Source organism: Rhamphochromis sp. 'chilingali' (assembly GCF_963969265.1).
Source record: "Rhamphochromis sp. 'chilingali' genome assembly, chromosome: 21".
NCBI classification, from domain to species: domain Eukaryota; kingdom Metazoa; phylum Chordata; class Actinopteri; order Cichliformes; family Cichlidae; genus Rhamphochromis; species Rhamphochromis sp. 'chilingali'.
This window is the reverse complement of record NC_137949.1, coordinates 8,826,307-8,849,202: the sequence shown is the minus strand read 5'-3', so window position 1 is coordinate 8,849,202 and position 22,896 is coordinate 8,826,307. Positions and strand designations below refer to the sequence as shown.

The 22,896-nt window shown below is 41.0% G+C and overlaps 1 protein-coding gene across 4 annotated transcripts in view; it reads left to right on the top strand.

Moving 5' to 3' along the window:
* Positions 1 to 7,641: 7,641 nt before the first annotated feature.
* Positions 7,642 to 22,896, top strand: part of rab11fip5a (RAB11 family interacting protein 5a (class I)) — a 29,170-nt gene continuing 13,915 nt past the window's right edge. For all 4 annotated transcript variants that reach the window (XM_080870122.1, XM_080870121.1, XM_080870120.1 and 1 more), the window contains exons 1-2: positions 7,642 to 8,382; positions 22,250 to 22,761. In XM_080870122.1, coding sequence (XP_080726248.1) covers positions 8,006 to 8,382; positions 22,250 to 22,761 — 889 coding nt within the window. In that variant the 5' untranslated portion in view covers positions 7,642 to 8,005. The remainder of the gene's footprint in view (positions 8,383 to 22,249; positions 22,762 to 22,896) is intronic.

Sequence of the window (22,896 nt, the reverse complement as noted above, 5' to 3'; positions counted from 1 at the left end):
ATGAATCTGTGAGCCTGATCAGGGGATGATTGACAGCTCAGCTCCCAGAATAGATGAAGAATCTCTCTTTGATGAGGCCCTAAACTCAGAGTTGATCTCTTCACGGGGGCTTTTTAGAAAATCTCTGCCTCGTCTATGATTGGCAGGGATAACACCTTAATTAGCCAGATGACTTTGTCAAAACATTTTAGAGACTGTGAAATTCTGACTCTCATTTCAACATTTTATTTAAAAATAACAGATAATGATTTTTGTTGTTCCACAAGGTCTATCTTGTAGATTTTCTGCACTTTTGGATCATATCACAGTATTTTTACGAGCAGATGAAGTATGCACATCTATGCCATGTTTAATATTTAATCTTTATAACTTTCCTTCCATGTAACACGGCCACTGCAAACAGATGAAAGATTTTTTATCATTAACTAGTTGTTCAAGTCATATTTGCAGTGAAAGTGGGACACAGGAGTGCGCATTTGCAATGTGAAACATTGATTTTGTTTCAAATGTTAGCCATTTTATTTTTTATTTTGTTGTAAATCATCAAAAAATAATTATAATTAACATCCATGACATGCAGTGAGGGTCAAACATGGCAGTGGAGTCTCAATGATCAGCCTCGGTCAGCACGTGCAAGTAGGACTCTGATATCCTTCTTCATATATGTGTATTACTGATCAGAACCCTTTGACAACAATGTGTGGGAGTGTCACTATCATGAGATAGACTGGGAATATGTCAAGCTCCAATGTTGGCAGGATCTTAGCTGCTTGGTTTTCCGAAATAAACAATGCCCTGCCTTCTAATGTCCCTTGATTGTGCAGCCATATTGTAGGAAATATAACTTAAAAATGCCTGAACCATTTTAGTAACGCATGAATCTCTGCGGTGTGCATTTTTGTGTATGTCTGAATGATCACATGCATCCCTGGGTGGATAACTTGATGTCCAACTAGGCCCACGTTGCTATAAAACAGGAGCATTAAGTCAAATTTCTTTCCAAATGAAGCCCCATAGAGGGCGCCATAGGATCCTATCTAAAACTCATCCTCACTGTTACCAAAGGTAAAGAGTAGTGTTTAAATATTAGAAAAACTTTAATAGAAAATGAACACTTGCCACTTGAATGAACTTATGTAGCAAAATAGACTGAATAAAATCAAAAGTAAAGTGGCCACAATGCAAACTTATGTTTCCTGCGTGTCATATATTTGGACTATTATTTGTGATTGATGTTACATATGTGATGCATGATGAATTAAGTTATTTATAGTGGACATATTTGCATATCAAATTTGAATCTGTAACGCATCTACAGCTGTGAAGATACAGCGCAGAGCTGGAGAACACTACTTGAATAAATGTGGAGATGCATTCGCTGAAGTGGGAGTTGAGCAGATGAGGAAGATGGGAAGATAAGATGCTTGAGTTATTAGATTTGTCTTTTTAGTCACATTTCCAAATTGTTCATCAAAAGTTTCAGCCATGTGGGTGAAATTTCAGCGAGCCCTCAGAACTCATGCAAAGCGTGTCAGCCATTTCTGGTCATCCCCCGAGTTTTGATTTGCATGAATACAGGAAAAAGGATTTCACTCTTTTAATAGAGGTCATAGTAAGGTCGGATGTTTTTGCATGTTAGGAATTTTTAACACCTTAAGTAAAGACCCATTTAAACTACAGCAACCCGAACAGGTTTTAACCCACAGCATTAAGGCTGGTTTTCAGATGATGCTGTTGATTCTGAGTCTGCCCTCATTGGTTGTCGGACACACTAACAGAAATCTGGACTTTTACCAATCAAACCTGCTTTGTTACTCTGCCAGCATCACATCTTTACACAGCCAACAGTCCATTTTGGCAACGCTGAAATAGTTCTGAGACTTCCTCCAGAAAACTGCAATTTGCAAATTGTACCTGTTTTGAAGGAAGGAAGGTTCAGGGCTGAAGCAATCAGCATCATGGGCTCATCCGGTTAGAATAAGAAAAAGCAGCCATCTAATTCAGAATTATTCTCAGGGTTCTCCTTTTATTCTCAAATAAATAAGGCAAAGAAGGAACGAAACAAAGACACACATGGACTTCCTCAGCTGAAAGAAAACAGGAAAACAGATTTAAGTTACTCATTCCCTTAAACAATACATAAAATAAAACCCAAATAGAACCTCACCTCAGCTGCCGCCCCGTGTGGAAGTGAAGAAAGAGTGAACCAAAAGTGAATGCAGTCCTTATATAATGTGTGACATATAATGTGTGACAGGTGATTGCAATTGAGGACAAGCACCACACCCAATCAAAGGTGAGAGAACTAAACAAGGTGCATCTGGTGAAGTGAGTGGGTGTGCTGGGATGTGCCAAAGGGTGGGTCTCTACAACAGTACCATTTATCAGAACTGTGTTTGCTCCATGTGTCATTTCTGTGGAGCAAAACGGGCGAAACTCTGAAACTATCATCTTCTAGTTACCCTAAAACGAATTCATTCCCAAATCTCATTAAAACCGCGGCTGATGAAATTGTATAAAACATCGCTGACACATTTCTGGTATCTAAAATAATGGGAACACAGTGGACAAAGCTATTTTTTTATGGCAATGACAAAGTGTGAGAGTCAAATCATTGTTTATATTTATTCATCACTCTGTTACATTCTTACATAAAGGCTAAGTGTTGAGAAAGTTTTGACAATTAAAGATAAGGAAGGGGGTAAGAGATTTTTGGCCAGAGGAAAGTGTTATCATGAAGTGGCCACCCCACAGCCTTTTGAACTTCTCCTTCTACTTCAGATTTCATGGTTACAAAGCTTTAAGTGGCCTGTGATCCCCCCCCACTGGTCACCACTTGACAGCCAGCCTGTTTACTCAGGCTTTTTACCTGAGTGGAAAATTTCAAGTGCTTCTGTCAAAATACCACCAACAAATCTCATCAGCAAAAGCAACATGTTACTGTGAGATGGCACATGCAGTAATATTTCATAACTGGGCAGCAGAAGACCAAAGGTTTGAACTAAAACCTGGATTCTGACTGGAAGACAAACTTCAAATTTGAGTTGAAAGTTTTTTCTTTTTGCTTTAAACACAAGATTGATACCATATCTAATCAAATATTAAGCTCATGTCCAGTCATTCTCTATTGGTTGCCCTCCAGTGACATCCAACCAAAATCTGTCAAGCATAATTTCAGTTTAGATTTTTTTTTTTTAACTCAAACGAGCTCTAACAGGTCCCAGCAAAAAGATCATGACCACCAGACAGATCCTGACAAACTGTTTGCAGTCATTCTGCGATCATCATAGTCTACATTTACTTTTTCAAGTGGCACTAAAAAATAGGCTGTAACACCTAAAGTTTTGTCTTCTTGCTGCCTGATCTGACTGAATTGGTGCTGAGGTACTTCAGTCTTAAGCTTACCTTGTAAAACACAATCTATCTTAACCCTGCAACAGCAATCAGGGTATAACAATCAGACACATGCAGCACTACTGTGAGCAGTAAATTTGCAAAAAGATGCTGGCTGTAGAAAAAAATGATGCAATTCAATTCAATTAAAATCAATTGATTATATATTCATATGTTTATGTACTTAATGTTGCATCATCCGTCATGTGCTAATCCCTACATTAGGTGAAATAGATTTTTTTGTAGGATGTGTCATACCTCCATATTTGAGCTTACTCATCATAATAGTGTCTCTAGGTCACAACTCCTGCACATTCATTCATATGACACCAGCCAGTTTTACATACTGTAGGAATGATCTCATACTGATCTATATGAGCTCTGAACCAGTGTCAATCTCAAAGGTGGCGAGGGTGAAATTGAGAGAGCTTCTTCTTCTATACAGTCCTGGACTTGTTTGTGGGATTACATAAAACTAAGAACCCAGATGCACTTTACATGAACAGATGACGGTTAGGGAAGAAAAACTTTAAATTTACTTTGAGGATGAGCTTTTAGTGTGAAAATTGGAAGCTGGGGGCGATGTTAGGAAAAGACCACTTCTGACTGAGTTTGTGTTTATCGCAGAAAGAAAAAAAATTTGCAAATGATCGGTAACTGGCACACGAGTCCTGCACAGCAAATTCCACTCCTGTAATTGTGGCACACGCAGAAGAAAGAAAGACAGTAAGAGATGTGATGCTCCTCCCACTGTCTTGCAGGTTGTTCTGGCCTGTGCTTTCTAACACTTGCCTGGGAGGGTCATGAATTGGCTCACCTGGGCATTCCAAGCTATATGAGCTGGCCAAGATGTGCAATGTTGTGTTCTCAATTTCGTTCGACTTGGCATCAATCAACCTTGGCGTTTGTGTTTTGCTGGTTTATTTTTAGATAAATTATATTGGATTGACACTTACTTTGAGCCAGTCTGAGACGCTGGCTAGGAAGCAGAGGAGGCAGAAATAGTATAAAATGTTTAAGATAATTACTCATAATTAAAATAAATGAACCTTTTGACTTCATCAGTAAAAAGATGTGATTGGCAGTAGATATTTCTAGACTTTCTTACATGCAAGTTATGGGCACTTCAGCACTACAGCATTAATGGGCATCAGCCACTCGCAGTCTCACATGTGACCCTGGGTCACATGGCGTTTTTCTCCACTGCAGGTCAAGTCAGTTCAGATGGACTGAAGCAGGCGAGTCAACAGGGAACAAGTCTTCTTCACAGTGACAGCTGCTAAGAGACAAACGGGGGTCTGACTGGTGAAGAGAAAAGTGTGGAGGACGGGTAAGAGGACCACAAGTCTGCACAGGACAAAAGAAAACAGAACGAACTGGCATAAATGTGAAGCCGTAAACAGCAAACAGCCTGACAAATGACATGAGCAACCACAATCGGTTAAAACATGCCGTAAACATGAGGCAAGCTCTGACTGGGAACTCAGTAAGGGACGGTGCATCTCCTGTTACAGAGAGAAAGAATATACTGACATTTATGCCAAACTGTGTCATTAGAAAAAACAGCCTTCAAGAAGTGATAATCTGCGGTTGAGTTCTGGAAACATTAAATACGGTGAAACCATCATGTGACACAGGATGTGCCAATAATATCCGTGTAGTCACCTACATGCCAGTTATTGTTGACTTAATGTCATGACCTTTGGCACTTTCGATGGGGGAAATCCTGCCTGCAGGACTGATTAAAACAACGTGGCTTTTATATTTTTTATCATTACAGATACCCAAAGGTCTTCTGTACAAGTACACAATGCTAATAGAAACACAATGTTATACTCTGTTTGTGAAAAACTAACCAAAGGTCTTCAGAAAACACTTGAACTCATAAGCTTGCCAGCTGATGTGTGAAGCTAAGTGTTAGCATACTGCTAACACAGTGGATGATCGGGAAGGCATGTAATTCTGCAGTTATTCGATCCAAATTCAGACAAAGTATTTGTAAATCATCATAAATGACTGACAATCTGCCCATTGTATGGATCAGTGATGGAAAACCAACCAGCGTGGATAAAGATACAGTCTAGAAGTGAATTACACTGAGATAAAAGTGATGGAAAAGTGGTCAAACAACAGTCAGCAAACTGATCTGTAAACCCTGAATGAAATTATTGGTCTCTACATCAATAAATTTTAACACTAAATGGGAGGCTTAAGTATCCACGACACAATCTGCTGAAAGATCTGATATTTAGGACTAATCCACTTCATTGTATTCTATTGATAATAGAGCGACGCGATTGGTTGTAGGTCTCCTTAAAACTCAAAATACATGAACAACTGAAAGATGCTTTTTTGTATTAACAAATTATTGGTAAAGTAAACCTCAAAGTGATTGAGTGGTCATTAAAATGTGTTCAGAATTTTATTTTATTTTATTTTATTTTATTTTATTTTATTTTTAAATTACATCAGAAACAGCAGTATGCGACATTACGTGATGGCAGAGCTTCAGTTCATCCTTTGTCATTTTTTTTTTTTTTTTTTAATAAATAGGACAGGGGGAATGAATGAGAGAAAGAGGGGGAGAGAAAGAAAGAAAACCAAAGGGGAGAAGAGACGGTGAGAAGGGGGGGAAGAGAGAGAAAAAAAAAAAGAACTCCTGGGTCACCTGTATGGAGAAAAAAAACAAAACAAAAAAAACAAACAAAAAAAACAAACAGAGGAGACAGCAAACAACAAAGAGCAACATAATAATAGAGAAAACAAAGCACCATCACAATAAACTAGCTAGTCATAGATATCAGTATTTACTAAGTAATAAACGATATTGTGCAGCACGCAAGATAGACAGCGCACAGTGTGCTTTGAGGCAGCAGCCAAGAAAGCTTTAGTCCGCGTCTGTGAATACCCATGTGTGCATACCTGTGTGGATCAGCATGCTTGCATTCCAAAGGTTTCTCCATGTAATGATCTGCTAGGGAGTGTGGGGGGGCCACAGCCCCGTCCTCCAGGGTGTGAAGCGGGTATGGAGGAGATCAAAACTCCAGACATCCAGAGGCCCCCAGAAAACAAGAGACCATGGAAGACCAACAGAGGGGCAGCCGCGCCACTGTCCCAGTAAGAGCTGAGGAGAGTCCCAGATGAGGGCTCGCCCAGCAGCCGCGGAGCAGAAGTCAGGGGGAGTTGCAGTGACGCGCCCGTGAGCTCCGCCGGCCCCCAGCTGTGCCTGAGTGACCGAGCCCCAGGCCGAGAGGCCGGGGGCACCCCACCTCCAAAGGGGCCCGAGCGAGCCCCAGGCCCCAGGCCCCGACAAGCGGCCGCCAAGGAGTGAGCCGGTGTGTACCCGGACGCCCACCCCCAGACACAAAGAACCACCAACGCACCGACACCTGAGGGAGTCCGCCACCGGCAGGGGAAGTGGTGGTGGGTGGAGATAGGCCTCCAAACCTTGGAGGGCCTGAGGTGTCCCCAGAGAGGTGGCGTCTGATACCCAACCTGACATATAGACACAGACATACAGGCACACACAGACACAAACATCCATTCCCACCCTCATGCTCTCATATGCACTCACTCCACACTCAACCAACGTGGAGACAGACATAAAGAGACGCTGTACACACAATCACACTCCCCAAGCGTACTCTACAAACCGGGTCTAGGTACCCTTGCCCCTGGAGGGGGGAATTGCACCCAGACCCAGGTGGTGTTACCCTTTTCCCTGCGGTGGGGAGAATTTTGTGTTCAGAATTTTAAAATGAATGAAAATTCAGCTCATAAATGATAAATCATGACACACTGCTCTCCACTGCATATCATAATTGGAATCAGTAATACTGGCCCTGTATTTACTTGGTATCAGAGCAAAGCCAAGATTTCACACAACACTAAAATTAAAATGCTAAAATTAAAGTGAAACTAACAAAAAACTAAAAAACTAAACTGAATTAAAAACAAAAAAGTTAAATTGAGCTCAAAATAATAATAACAAAAAAATAGGAAACTCTAATAACTCTGGTGTGCTGTGGTGGAGTTATGTTGGCACACGCTGTCACGGAAACTTCGTCTGGCTTTGTAGTTGTGCAGCTTGTAACTCAGACAAACAGGTTAAGGGCGGAGTGTTGTTGATGTGATGCTTGAATAATAGCTTTCACCCAGGGGATACATCGGGCCCTACGTTACAGCCCAGGCACGTGTGTGTGTGTGATTTCTCCGTGCATGCAGCCATGTGTCGAGTCGGCGCTGAACTTCCTCGTCCTGCATTAGAAGAAGGAGGATAGAGAGGCGTGACGTCGCTGGCCGCAGACAGGCCCGTGCGGCAGGGGGAGAGAGGCAGGGACGGACGCTGCTGCTGCCGCAGAGCAGACTGAAGAATCGCAGGAGCAGCCGGGCACGAAACAACCGGCAACCACGGCAACTTTGTAGAGACGCCAGACGGCCATAATGCGGCACCGCCCGCCGACGACCCCGGAGCTGATGTGACTGTGCACAACCAGAACCGGGAGGAAGCGGCGGACACCACCACCTCCCTTCGCTCTCTCTCTCTCGGTGTGTGCGCAGCCGGTCGGTTTGTCGTTCTGTCTGTCTGGAGGGAGGAGGTGGGGGGACGGACATGTCCTCGCTAAACGTACCGGAGGACCAGAAATGGGTACCGACACACGTCCAGGTGACGGTTCTGAGAGGCAGGGGCTTACGGGGCAAGGGCAAGCACGGCACCAGCGATGTGTACACCATCATCCAGCTCGGGAAGGAGAAGTACTCGACCGGCGTGGCGGAGAAGACGACCGAGCCGGAGTGGAAGGAGGAGTGCTCGTTCGAGCTGCAGCCCGGTGTGCTGGAGAGCGGCGGGCAGAGCGGATACCCAGCTGGGAGCTGCGAGCTAATCCTGACGGTGATGCACAGGGCGCTCATTGGGCTGGACGTGTTCCTCGGACAGGCTGTGATCCCTCTGGATAAAGTCTTTCTCGAAAGTAGATGCGTGAAAAACGAGTAAGTCCAACTGTCTCCGCTTGTAATAGTTGTGTGTGTGTTTTTAGTACGAGAACCTGCTACAGTGTGGCAAAAAAGCTGCGTGGATATGCTTTCACGTGTTGTTGTTTTATCTAATTTCCCATATCCCTTGAACCCGTCAAGGGTGTTTTTCTTGTCCAGTCCGCTTTTTGTCCCGTTTAACTCGCCACACAGTTTGTTGTTAGATACAAACACAGCTGTCAAATCTCTGGTGCTGCATCAGGGCCCTGCAGACACACCCTCCCTCCTCCCACAGACAGACCAAACTAACTCTTAGCAACCATCAGCGCACTCCCCACTGAGGCTCAAGGCTCCCCTACAACTTCTGCAAACCTCACATCCTCCACAATGTTTACATCATCAGCTGCTTGCGGTCGGTTCTTTAGAAAAGAAAAAACCCCACCAACAACAACTGTTGTTTCCCCATAGCTGAAGCATAGAGTAGAGCTGGATTAATGCTTGTCCCAAATCCAGGGATTAACCAACAGTTACATGATCCCAATAAAGCTTCAAGGTATTTTTAGCAATAACATGCTGTTTCACACAAGCCCCGCCCACTACAGCAGGAAGTTTGGTGATAAATCTTTGGAGGAATCTTTCCGTTTCTTTTTCATGGTAACAGAAATCTTTTTTTTTTTTTTGTGCATCTCTCTAATGGTGCAAACAGGAGCTTTTCTTTTCTTTTTTTGTTGATAACACCCTTCAACACCTTCAGAGAATATCGAAATGTGTGACATTTGTAGGTTGAGTAATAATGGCACATAAGCAGTTAGCTGTTAGATAAAAAGGTGGGTTTTGCACTGATGGTTCAAAGGCACTTTTAGCAAAAGATCTGACATTTACAGGAAGGTTTTGGATACCTAAAGGTTTTCCTACTGCTTGCGTGTTCGTACCACTGCTCCAAAACTTGACGAGCTTCCCTTCTACTTTTCATCCACCAAACCAGGGTCAATAAAAAAGTAAGTCCAGTTGTTATATCTGACAGTAGCAATAAGTGCTACTCAGAACTGGTACATGATCTTGCCCCATCATGCTGACACCACACTAAAAGATGTTATGTTTTGTCGTGTTGGCTAACAAAATGCCACATGAAGCAGTTTTTTTAAAAATCTTTTAAGTGACTGCCACCTGACCTAAGTGTGCTTTCAGTCAAACAGAGCCATGAATTTGAGACGAAAGGGGAGCAAGTCTCCTCCAGTCGGCCCTGTTGGAGCTGGTCAATTGAAGGTTAGAGCCAGCCTGTGATGATGATGATGTGTCAGCAGTTTGGTGCTGTGGTACATTCAGTGTCTTCACGTGGGATTCAGTGAATGTTCACTGGTTATTAGCAACACCAGCAGCTTTCAAAGCTTCCAGCTTCAATTCTCGTCTTTGCTACTGAAGAGAAAATATATGCTAGAAGGTTTGCAAAAGACCCCCCAAAACAAACATTTGAACACGACGATTTACAATAGTTGACTTTGATACATAAAAAAGCTTATAATTAGACATTTCTTCTTATTCTTCCAACACCAAAAATACTATTTTTCTTCAAGTCAAACTGTTATTGTTGACATGTTTTTCGTTTTCTTTTCTTTTTTTTTAGATGTACAGTGCTGTACACGCTAGTGATCATAACTAATGAACAACTTCAGTAGATTGTGTTTTGATAGAACCCTGTTAAATGTAGTAGCTACTTTTGGCAGCTCCCTCTTCACAAGGGGTCACCACAGCGGGACGCTCCGCATGCTTGATTTGGCAGAGCTTATGCCGAATGCCCTTCCGAATGCAACCCTAAAGTTCAAAACCAAATTGAACTGAACTGTTTGTCGAAACCAGAAAATAAAGTGTTACAGTGATAATGGGACAAAACAGCTCAGTTTATTAATATTCAGTTTGAGTTGACAGTTGATGCTTGACACTTAACGTACCCCTCTCCATCATTACTGTGATCTTCTGCTTTGGAGAACATTTTGTCATCAGGTTGATCATTTTATGTAACTTTCCATTCATTGTATACATGGTTTGAATACATATACGATCATTAAGGTGACAATATTTAAATATTTTTAAGGAAAATGAACATGAGAAAGACGAGAAGTCTAGTTTGACATACACAATGCAAAATTGGTTTCCTCAAGTGTGCTGTTTGTGTTAGTTGAGTTTTTTTTTGGATGGTGATCAAATCTAGATGGAAACATAAATGATGGCAGTAAAATCTGATAATAAAAACATGATGAAAGTACGACTGATAGACGGCTTACATAAGGTTAGAAAGAGAACCGGTAGCTTTTCAACTCACTCAACAACCATGAAACGAGATTAAAAGTGACCTTTCCTTTTAGACTGCCATGCAATTTAATGGGAAAACACAGAATAATGCAGTGACAACAGCCTTGTAATTATTTTAGCAGAGGTTAAGAAGCAAGGTGTGCATCTGTAACTTTACAGATTTTAATAGTTAGCCCTTTGGAAGAGTTTGAAGCATCACACTGTATATTTCTACCCCCCCAGCCACCCTATTTTCTGACTTTTATTGTCTGCAGGATTCATCATTTTCCATACAGTGTACTTCTGAATCAGCATGTTCCAGTCAGTGAGTGGAAATGAGGAATGAGCTTTAAATTTGGACGCATTTATATTGGACTGCATGAGTTAACTCTGCTCATTTGACTTGCCTTGTGATTCTGTTAAAAATGAATCGATAAACAACTTGTAATTCAACATTAACACAGGACTTCGCTTTGAGCTGAGCCTTTTGACTTAGATGGAGTCTTACTTGCCTTTTTAAAACCCAAGAATGCGAGAGGAAAAGTGTTGGTAATGAATTTAACCAAGTGTTTATCTTTAACATGAGTTGCAACCTCCGATACGTTTAACTGAGTAGCACAATTGTTACTTCAAGGAATATGTCATTAAACAATTTAGCTACATTATTGTGTCTGTAGGTCAGAAAGGTTGCGTTACTTGCTAGCTTCTGTTTCTCCAGGACTGGCTAGCTTAATGCTTTAATAAAAGTGTTATACCATATTTTTGTATGAAACCAATGAGGATGCTGCCAGTTTGTCTTGTATGTATGTGTCATCAAGTGCATGTATTGGTTTAATTTCTTTAAACAAGTCAGCTAAAACAAAAAGTCCCATAGTGACAATGTTTTCAACCTTATCATGTAGCTAATGTTAGCTTAAGCTAGTTATCTATTGCTAGCTTAACAAATTAAGAAAAGCTATCAAAATCAAGTGTTTACTGGTAGTAGAGTTTCAATATTAATTGCTCAAATATTCAAAAAGGTATCAAATTTGTTGAAGGGTACAAAATGACTAAGTTGGTGCTAAAACGGTGTTTAGTACCTTGACTTGTTCCTAATTCATGACAAAATCAATGGTAATGAATTTTTTTAAATACATCAAATATATCTAGTAACTGGTTTAAATGAGATTTTCACCTTTTATTTTAGTTTGAATATGCATGGCACTGAAAATATTGGAGTTTTGACTCATTGTAAGACTGCAAAATGATAAATCATGAATCTATTGTGAAAGTTGCCTACAGTGAAAACTGAGGCAATTTCATTCAATAAGCACTCTAGGTTCGGTAACTTTTTGTAGTAACAGAGAAGCTTTACACAAGTATGTAAGAGTATTAAAAACACAGTTTATATTCATAGTTAGCAATGAAAGAAGTAAAAGAAAACATATCAAATATGTTCCTCCTTCAGTAATTCTTTTCAAGAAACAAAGATAGAAGTGGATCTTCCTTCAAAAGAGTGACCACAGCATATTTGCATTTTGCATTACTGGTGTAGAGCAGATTACTGGAAAGGTGGGCGTTCGGTGAATTCCCCTACTGGGTCTGTCAGGAAGAAGCTACAAAGGCCCTGCCAGTGCAGCATGCATACCAGGGAACCCATGTTGTTAACAGAAAATTCATTTTGCCAGGCTTTTGCTGATTATCAGATTTGCCATATTCAGGTTTCCTTTATAATCAAGTTTCTTCCCAAGAGTATAAATGTCAGCTCTTTTATTCAGTTATTTATTTATTTATTCTTTGCTGCCTGCCAGTGATTCTTTACTGGTTCAGTGCTTCTTGTTGTGCTAAGATTATATATTTAGATTTGGTGCTTTACAACTTCTTCTTTGTATCGGCTCTCTGTCACAGTTCCCTGCCCTGTTGTGTATGTGTAGGAAGAAAATCTGTGATGTTGTTTCAGGCCTGAGAGCTGAACGTCTATTTGCTGAGTGAGGCAGGAAGATGGTGTGTTTATTTCTGTGTGTGAGAGAGAGAGATGTAGATCCAGAAAAATCCTCTGCTAAGAGCCAACAGACTTTCAGTAGCTACAAGCTGGAGAAAATCTAGTCTAATGGACATTAAAAGTTATATAACAGTGTGACCTGTTAAGTCACCCTAGATAATATAAATGTAGCATGGCTTTCTGGGAAAATTTTCCATGGAGATTTTTCAGACAATAATCTGTATAGATTATACAGATAGCCGAGTATGCAGGAGTCCACTGGTCGTTCGAGGGATATGTTCCTGAGTGATGGAGAGGCAGTGTGTGTCTACATCACAAAAATCTCATCAGACCATCTGGTTGTATTCAACAAAGCCAGAAAGTAAAGGAGAGGAGGCGCACATAGAGGATGACTGCTGTTTTGTTTGCTAATATTTTGTAGCAGGCCACAATTGCTAGATGAGTTTGACTTGCTTCCAGATCTAGGTCAGCTAACATTGCTGCCTTTTCGTGTATTTCTAGCTAGTCAAATAGCTAGCATGCTAATGTAAAGTTATTTTAAAGTGATGCCAGGTTAGCTCCTCTCTAGTATTAGCATTGTGCCATAGTGTGGCATATTGTATAATATCATCAGTATAGTGGTTACTAACAGTGGCAGTGAGGGGTACCTTTGGAGTTTGTATTTATAGCTAATGCTTGCTTTTTGTCAAGATTGAAGTGTAATCACTACTTTAAAATTAAAAATGCAAACATTCTTGCTTTTCCTTGATGACCAAATTACATTTGGAATCATGAGAAATCTCTTAAGTTTATTAGACTCTACGTAAGTCGATGAACAATCCCCTGATTTTAATTTTTTTTATGATGAAGGTAATGAGTAGTGATGTGATTAAACTAAGGTAATTTAAGGGGTTAGATAATGTGAGTTAATCTGTAGTGAATACCTCTTTGTTACTTGCAGAGCATCACTGGTGAGTTAAGTAGTCATTCAGGAGGGAAATACAGTTTATTGAAAGATGATAGGGAAAAGTTATACATGCCCGATTGCTTAAGTTTCCCATTGAGTCCCCCGTCCTGAAAGTCTTAGCTCTGTTGCCTAATTTTCTTCTCATTTGCTTCTTTCTTACTCGGTACTTAGATATTTAATGGTAGTTGTTGTACATAAACCTTGGAAAGCTGGCAGACTCGAGCGTCACATTTCGGCTACTTTTCAGACTGAAACACTGGAACGCAGTGGTGGCAAGAATGTGGCAAACTTTGCGTTGCAAAAAATGTTCTTGGATGTCTTCTGGTGGCCTTGCATATTAGTGCCTGATTCTTGTAGATATAGCTTAAAACCTGATTACAATGTATTATTTGGCATAGCCTGCGTTAGTATTCTGTAATCTGCATTTATTTTTATTTTGCATTTTCTTTTATTGTGGATTCTTTTTTTCTGTCTGTTATTGCAGTCTATCTAGTTTTTATACAACGAGCATTCATGTCCAGGTTTATTTATCACTCATTTATCCCTAATATGTATCTGCAACTATGTGGTTTTAAAGAATTGGGAGGGAAGTTGGTCGGTAGGTTTTTCGCTCATAGCATCCAGATGTGGAATGTGGTTTGGGTCTCACAGCCTGTCTGCTTCTTCTGCTGAGGAAGCAGGAATCCAGGGCATATTACCAGTATTACCCACAGTATTCCTGAAGGGCTTGTTGGCCTAATTAATTCAGAAAGGTGTAATGGGAAGTGTTCAGTGTTGGTAACTCAAATGAACAACACTGCTTGCATCCTTTTTTATGCACTTGGATATGATATGGAGGTGATGGTCTGCTATCATTGTTGAAGACCACTGACTGCTGTATTTTTTTCACTATATCCTTTGTTTTGGCTGTAATTGTTCATTATTTTATGAATTTTCTGCTGAATCATTTCATCATTTTGGATAAAAAATTGACCCTTTTCTTACCTCCCCCCCCCCCCCCCCCCCAACAGAAAATCCCTGCCAGCACTAGAGCCGAACATTGATGACGATTCCTAACAGAGTATTGTTAAAAAGAAAACCTTGTGTTTTTTTGGGGTTTTTTTGGATTACGCTGTAATATAGCAGTTTGTAGTGTGTTGGAAATTTTGGTAAAGGTTTTTGTTTCAAAAATACTCTCATCTACTGAAGTCCTTGTGCGTTAGCATGAGCACAGCCCTCTAGAGCTGCTAGAAAAGCTGTTAGCTTCATTTCTAAATGTGACAGACTGTTCGAGAAGTGACAAAGTTTCTTCACTTGCTTGTGTTTTCTAAAGTTGTAGTGCAAGATGCACTCTGCACTCGTGTCCCTGGAGTGTACTCCCTGAAACTGAAACCCGTCTGATGCTTCTGCTAGATAAACGCAAAAAAAAGAGAAGAAGAGAGCGATACGACCTTAAATGCCAACATATTTGTTAAATCATGTGCTGCTAAGTTCCACAGCTCACACGCCCTTGGCAATGGTTTCATTTCACTCTTGTGTCTGGCCCCGATACCACAGAGGCTCACAGAGGCCGACTACACACTGGATGAAACGAGTTGATAGCCTACTTGTGTTGTAATTTCAGCTCTCGTCTGCTCCGAAGGGTGGTTTCTAGGGATTGACATATAGCCTGTAAGTTGAAGTCTGCAATAAGACAGCAGCTTCAGAGTGGGAACATCTTCCTGTCTGCTCTGTGGTAGATCAGGGAGATTGAGGAGATGGTGGTGTGTTGCTGGGATGGGGTGGAGTGTTGTGATTTCCTGTTTTCCCAAGATGGGGAAGCAGATGTGTAGTTATGCTCTGCAGCTCTGGAATGGCATTTTTCCCTCTCTTATGACAATTAAAAGCCTGTTTAGACTTCCACAAGTTCCCAAAAACAAGAAGAACATTTTCCATCTTTATTGTGTTTTCACTTAGTGCTTATAACAAAAACCGTGTTTGCACGATGGCCTTAGTGAACTATACAGTTTCTGTGTGGGATGATGCTTTTGGGAAACTGGCTCCTCTTCGGTAGCAGGCTGTGCTCTGCCTGAGTATGTGGGCTACAAAATGTAGGTTGCTGCTTTTGTCTCTCTTGCAGTTTCTGTATTTGGGCCTCTTGTGTGTTTTACTTGTTGTTCACATTTATTATTGTCAAGCTTAGTCATGCATCAGGCAAGAACAGGTGCACGTACAACGGAACTGTACGTGGCCTTTTAAGTATTTTGCAACTTCTTTATTTTTATATGACCAGTTAGAAATGTTATTTTGAGAAGACAAAGGCACAAAATGTTACCGTGTGCAGGTTTAGAGAAAGATGTACATATTTTTAATGAATTACAATCCCTGTAATGTTAGTGATGGTGGCTGTAGTACTAAGTATCCCTGAGGAAACCTTGCATAGCTTCCCTGGCCCTGTGTTTGGAATGTGAACCCCACCTCGGCTGACGTGCCAGGAGGAGGACCGATACTATTGTTGACACGTCGATGTGAAATTCGAAACCACACCTAACAGGCGTTTGAGACATATTATTAGTGACAGGAGAATGAGCCCACACAAAAAAATCTGTTTTGGCTCCAAACATTAAAAAGAAAATAGACAAGTTCAGAGCTGAGGAATTGACTTTGTTGACATGTTGCTCAATAATCCCTTAAAAGGATTTGTCTTAATGAAACGCGCCAATATAAATACCTTATCTGGATTAGACTAAATCAGCCTCAAACTCATCATTCAGCAAACGTAGAAACATAAGACCCAGGCTTATAGGCTGTATGTATTTGCTTCATTGGAGTGCTGCTCCCGCCTACGCCTTTTTCATGTGTGTGAATGATATCTGGTTCGTTAATGAAAACAACGTGCTCAAGTGGCAGATTTCCATTGTTGCCTCATTTCTGTGAGGTATAGTTCTCTTGTTCTTGGGCCGTAAAAAGCATTCCTCTCTCCTTATACGCCGAGCTCCACCTGCTCATTAGTCGCGCCTCTTGGAGTTTGACTTTTAGAGTTGCTTTACTAATTGTTTTCAGTGACATTCTTCTTGGGTGTTACCATGTTTTCAGGGCTGAACTTGAGGTCAGAGGCAGGACGATGATGATTACATAACAGGCTGTGCAGTGAATTATATGACTTGTGTTATTTCTTCTCTGCAGCCTACTATTACGCCAGTGTTGTTGCCAGAAACGACTTTCCTGTCTCTGTTCCTCTGTAATCAAACAGAAGATTGGTTGAAGAGTAGGGATGGGTATTGATAAGATTTTCACGATTCCGATTCCATTTTCGATTCTGTTTAACAATTAGATTCTTTATCGATTCTCTTATCTTCTCTTTGAACAAGATAGAAATTTAGGAGTAACATGGCCTTACAAACCCAACAGTGAGATCTTAAGAGATCCACAGCCTACGGCTCTTCAATGGGGTGTCACAGGATCCCCAGGAAAAGAAATTGTAAATGTAAAATAATAAAATAAATATTCTTCTGTAGCAATAACAAAGTATAACAGAAATTCTTCTGTAGCAATTACACAAGAATATCCAGTAATGTCCCTGCCTACAATTAAACACATTCACTTACTGAAAATCGGGGCATCTGCTGTGGCAAATGGGTGCAAGCCTTTTACCACAAACTGAGTCACTGCTCTGTGAGATTCGTCTATCCTGGCCTGAAAGGAGACGCTACCGGTAGACTGCAGCGAGAACTGCCAGCATCTGAGCCAGACTCTGTCTGTCTCTCTCATCATGGTCACCTAAATGCACAGCAATGGCAGGTTTTGTAATAAGGCAGATCGCGCTAACATAATATGCACTGTTAGTTGATTATTTACCTGCCGCATTAACGGGAGAGAACGTGCAAACGTTACCGCTGCTGCTGGGTTGAGATTCACGAGTCCGGAGCGGAATTAAAATCACGACATTCATTTAAGGTCATCGTGTGTTTTGTGAGCAAATGCTTTTGGATATTCGTAGTGTTTCCTCCCTTAAATGAAATCTCTACTTTGCAAGTATTGCAAGTTGCCCTGTTGTCATCCGTTCTCGTAAAGTATAACCAAACTTTTGAGCGTTTGAGCCGCTTATGCGCCGTGTTTCCTGCCAGGTAAATGATGCTCTGCAACGTGGTGACGTCATTCGGGGCGACTGGAATCGATAAGGGAATCGTTTGCAAAAATGGCAAACAACTCCAAGGAATTGAAACAGTGGGAACCGGTTCTCAACAAGAACCGGTTTTTGATACCCATCCCTATTGAAGAGAAGAGAGTTTGGTATTCTGATTAGATTTAGATGATTTCATGTTGGGTTCATGAGTCTGTCAGTCCTACTTCATAGTCTTTTTTTTCTCCATTATATTGTGTCTTCAATATAATGTTACATTTTGACCAGGTGCTGTAGTCAAAATGTAGGCATTTAAAACACTTATTTATGCTTTAATTACTAGCTCTAAATCTTAAATATCTTTTTTTAATGTCAGTTTTTCAACATTTTGGTCTAAAACTAAATCCTCTCCAGTCTTGCTTCTTGGACTGATGGAGCTTGGTAAGCTGGCAAATGCTAATTTGTCTCATAAGTATGTGTTTATCTCATAGGTTAAGCATTTTTTGCCTATTGGCGTTAAGCGAAGATAACAACCCTGACTGTTGAATGTGTTATTAATGTCTTGTAGTGCTGTGCACGTTGTTTTCTAAATAGAAACAAGCCCCCCACAAAGTTTTCATTCTTGTCCTCTGCAGCTTTTTTATTAGCAGCATACATGTGCAGCATATATTTACACTCTTGGGTCATCTAAGATTTCAGCAGCAAGTAATCTAAACCAATCTGCAATCAGAATCAGAATACTTCATTAATCCCTAGGAAAATGACAACAAGGTGATTCAAAGTGCTTTACAGAGACATTAAAGAACAAAAACAAATAAAAAGCATGATTTAAAATTGATTAAAAAAAAACAGTAGATAAAATCAGTAGTTAAAATGTATGTTTTGAAATTTAAGCTTAACAGTGTGGATTTGGTGTTTTGTTCAAATGCAGGTAGAAGAGTCTTCAACCTGGATTTAAATAAACTGAGTGCTTCAGCTGATCTGAGGCTTTCTGGGAGTTTGTTCCAGATATAAGGAGCATAAAAGCTGAATGCAGCTTCTCCGTGTCTGGTTCTGACTCTGGGAACTGATAAAAAACCGGATCCAGATGACCTGAGGGATCTGGAAGGTTCATACTGGGTCAGGAGGTCACTGACGAGAATAATCCATGCTATTTTAACATTATAGCTTATACTTTAGAATGTAATTCAATTGATACTTAAACTGTACATTTATATCTACAGGGAGTGCAGAATTATTAGGCAAGTCGTATTTTTGAGGAATAATTTTATTATTGAACAACAACCATGTTCTCAATGAACCCAAAAAACTCATTAATATCAAAGCTGAATGTTTTTGGAAGTAGTTTTTAGTTTGTTTTTAGTTTTAGCTATTTTAGGGGGATATCTGTGTGTGCAGGTGACTATTACTGTGCATAATTATTAGGCAACTTAACAAAAAACAAATATATACCCATTTCAATTATTTATTTTTACCAGTGAAACCAATATAACATCTCCACATTCACAAATATACATTTCTGACATTCAAAAACAAAACAAAAACAAATCAGCGACCAATATAGCCACCTTTCTTTGCAAGGACACTCAAAAGCCTGCCATCCATGGATTCTGTCAGTGTTTTGATCTGTTCACCATCAACATTGCGTGCAGCAGCAACCACAGCCTCCCAGACACTGTTCAGAGAGGTGTACCGTTTTCCCTCCTTGTAAATCTCACATTTGATGATGGACCACAGGTTCTCAATGGGGTTCAGATCAGGTGAACAAGGTGGCCGTGTCATTAGTTTTTCTTCTTTTATACCCTTTCTTGCCAGCCACGCTGTGGAGTACTTGGATGCGTGTGATGGAGCATTGTCCTGCATGAAAATCATGTTTTTCTTGAAGGATGCAGACTTCTTCCTGTACCACTGCTTGAAGAAGGTGTCTTCCAGAAACTGGCAGTAGGACTGGGAGTTGAGCTTGACTCCATCCTCAACCCGGAAAGGCCCCACAAGCTCATCTTTGATGATACCAGCCCAAACCAGTACTCCACCTCCACCTTGCTGGCGTCTGAGTAGGACTGGAGCTCTCTGCCCTTTACCAATCCAGCCACGGGCCCATCCATCTGGCCCATCAAGACTCACTCTCATTTCATCAGTCCATAAAACCTTAGAAAAATCAGTCTTGAGATATTTCTTGCCCCAGTTTTGACGTTTCAGCTTGTGTGTCTTGTTCAGTGGTGGTCGTCTTTCAGCCTTTCTTACCTTGGCCATGTCTCTGAGTATTGCACACCTTGTGCTTTTGGGCACTCCAGTGATGTTGCAGCTCTGAAATATGGCCAAACTGGTGGCAAGTGGCATCTTGGCAGCTGCACGCTTGACTTTTCTCAGTTCATGGGCAGTTATTTTGCGCCTTGGTTTTTCCACACGCTTCTTGCGACCCTGTTGACTATTTTGAATGAAACGCTTGATTGTTCGATGATCACGCTTCAGAAGCTTTGCAATTTTGAGACTGCTGCATCCCTCTGCAAGATATCTCACTATTTTTGACTTTTCTGAGCCTGTCAAGTCCTTCTTTTGACCCATTTTGCCAAAGGAAAGGACGTTGCCTAATAATTATGCACACCTGATATAGGGTGTTGATGTCATTAGACCACACCCCTTCTCATTACAGAGATGCACATCACCTAATATGCTTAATTGGTAGTAGGCTTTCGAGCCTATACAGCTTGGAGTAAGACAACATGCATGAAGAGGATGATGTGGACAAAATACTCATTTGCCTAATAATTCTGCACTCCCTGCACATGATGTTAGCATGACAACATGCTAAACCTGTGCCACAATGTTGCAACAATGCAGCAACACCCGTGTTAATTTTCAACTTCAGTGTTTCTGCAGAGTCACAGTGGAGGTTTAGAGAAAAAAGGAAGGGATCCCGTGGGGGAGAAATAAAAAGCTTTCTGGTTTCTAAGAAGGCGAATGTGTGAGGTTCCTTTCTCATACACGAGTGGGGTAGTCCCCGTTTTCTTTCATGTTGGAGCTTTCATGTTTTCATGTTTAAACCTCTGTTCTTGTAACTTTCCTCAGTTGCACGTTTGAGTTTCCAGTGCACGACATTTAGATTTTCTTGTTTACTCAACAGAACATTTGTAGTTGATCATGAAGCAATTTCGACAACCTTATTAACATCCTGTTTTGTCATTTGTGCAATAAGAAGTTTCACAACCACTTAATGCAATCAGAAAATTACATGTAAGCACACTTGATTTAGTTAATGATCGTTATTTAACGTCTCAGATAAACTGTATTGAAGAATTCATTGCAGGAAATATTTCGTTTAAAAAGGCTCAAATTTATATACTATATCACAACACCAGCTTAAGTTGTCTGAATATTTCAAAAGATATAAAAATAGTTGTTTACTTGACAAAGAAAGTATTTTTGTCTCTCCAAATGGAGCTTGAATATAGTGTGGATACCCTGCTTTATATCTATGGATGTCTGTACTCTTTCTCAGAACAATGGTGAATGTTCACTTTGGTTACGTATTTGCCCCTCAGCTTCGTAATGCACATATGAATAAAGAGACGATGCGGTGGAGGTGTGAGGTTTATAATAATGTGGCCACCCAGTAGCACAGGAAGTGAAAAATCTATAAGCAGATACCCGTTTGAGGCCTGTTTGTTTGTCTTCCTGACAGAGCTGACAACTTCCCGTTGGCAGCATATTTATGCTAACTGGGGAATTTTTCTCACTCATTTAATTTTTTTTAAACCAGTCACTACAGATCAGATGAGACTTTCCTATGAGTCACAGTGCAGTGAACTTGGTGGCACCGTTCCACACACTTTTCAGGCCTTCATATTCATGTGGGGCGCTGAGTGTTACATCAGAAGTGAGCATTGTTTTACTTCATTGTTCTTGCTTACCGGCCCTGACAACAAAAACAAGGGGCCTCCCGCAGGGTATTGTGGTATGTCAGGACGCACAGCTGTTTGGTATTAGTAGGTTGCAGACACTCGCACACCCTGTTACCCTGTGCGAGGACAGATTAGCCCCATTCATGATCACAATACAGTCATTCACACTGCTTCATGGCTGCACGCAGCGGCGAACTAATTGTTAATGTGATTCGTCACAAAAGCACTTTGAGTTGTTGTTACTATAGTAAGAAGAGTAATCAACACCAGAACATTTCAGCTCTGTGTTTGGATTTTTATTGACAGCGGAAAAAGATGCACCTGTGCATTTTTCAATATGATGCATAATATATTTTCTCAGGAGGTTGTTCTGGATTTGGTCAGCTGTCAGATCCGTGACGAGCACCTGGAACCACAGGTGCACAAAATAGTTCCTCGCACTCTGCAGCTCTTTTCCGGGCACGCACAGAAGCCCAGTTTAAGTATCAAATAACATGAAGCTATAAAAAATAAGCCTTTGCTGATAGTCAGAACACACATACTTTAAGATGATATGAACTAGTGAAAAGCAGCACATTTGAATATGCTATAATACAGCTTCTTTTCACTTCTTTTCACACGCCTTTTCACTGGAGAGTGATAGTGTTTGTGTGTTAATCATGCAAATGGATTCTTTTCTGTTGCAGGTGGTACAGGCTCAACTCGAAGACAGGGAAGAAGGAGAAGGAACGGGGAGACATTCAAGTCACCATCCAGTTCACCCGCGACAACCTGACAGCTAGCATGTACGACCTTGTCATCAAAGATAAAAGCGCCTCCACCTTCGGCAAGCTGAAGGAGCGCATGAAAGGCAAGAGGAGATCCAGCGACGAGGACTCCTCTTCGGCCGTCCTGCCGAGTGGGTATGGCTCTTTGTACCGCATGCGCCAAAGACTTCCTAGCGACGGAGGCGGAGAGGAGGATTATGAGGACGACGAAGGGGGCGAGGTCCGGAGGAGCAAGATGAGAACTTTCTTTTTGAGGGGAAAGTTGCGAAAATCGTCCGACACTCGGTCCAGCACGTCCCTGGGCTCGGAGAGCAGCGAGTCATCGTCACGGGGTGGGAGCCTCAGTCCCACGGCCGGTATCAGCGTGGTGGTGTCCGATCTCTCTAACTCGCCCAGTAACAGCAGCAACCTGACAGCAGATAACAGCCCAGGTGAGCTTGTTGTCACTTTAGTATCAAAGTGAAATATTCTTCTTGTATGATAATGTCTAGAACATGGATTTGTTAGCTGTTGTGTTTCAACCAAAGGAACAGAAATATTTGTTAGCAAGAGTTTTCGAGGTTATT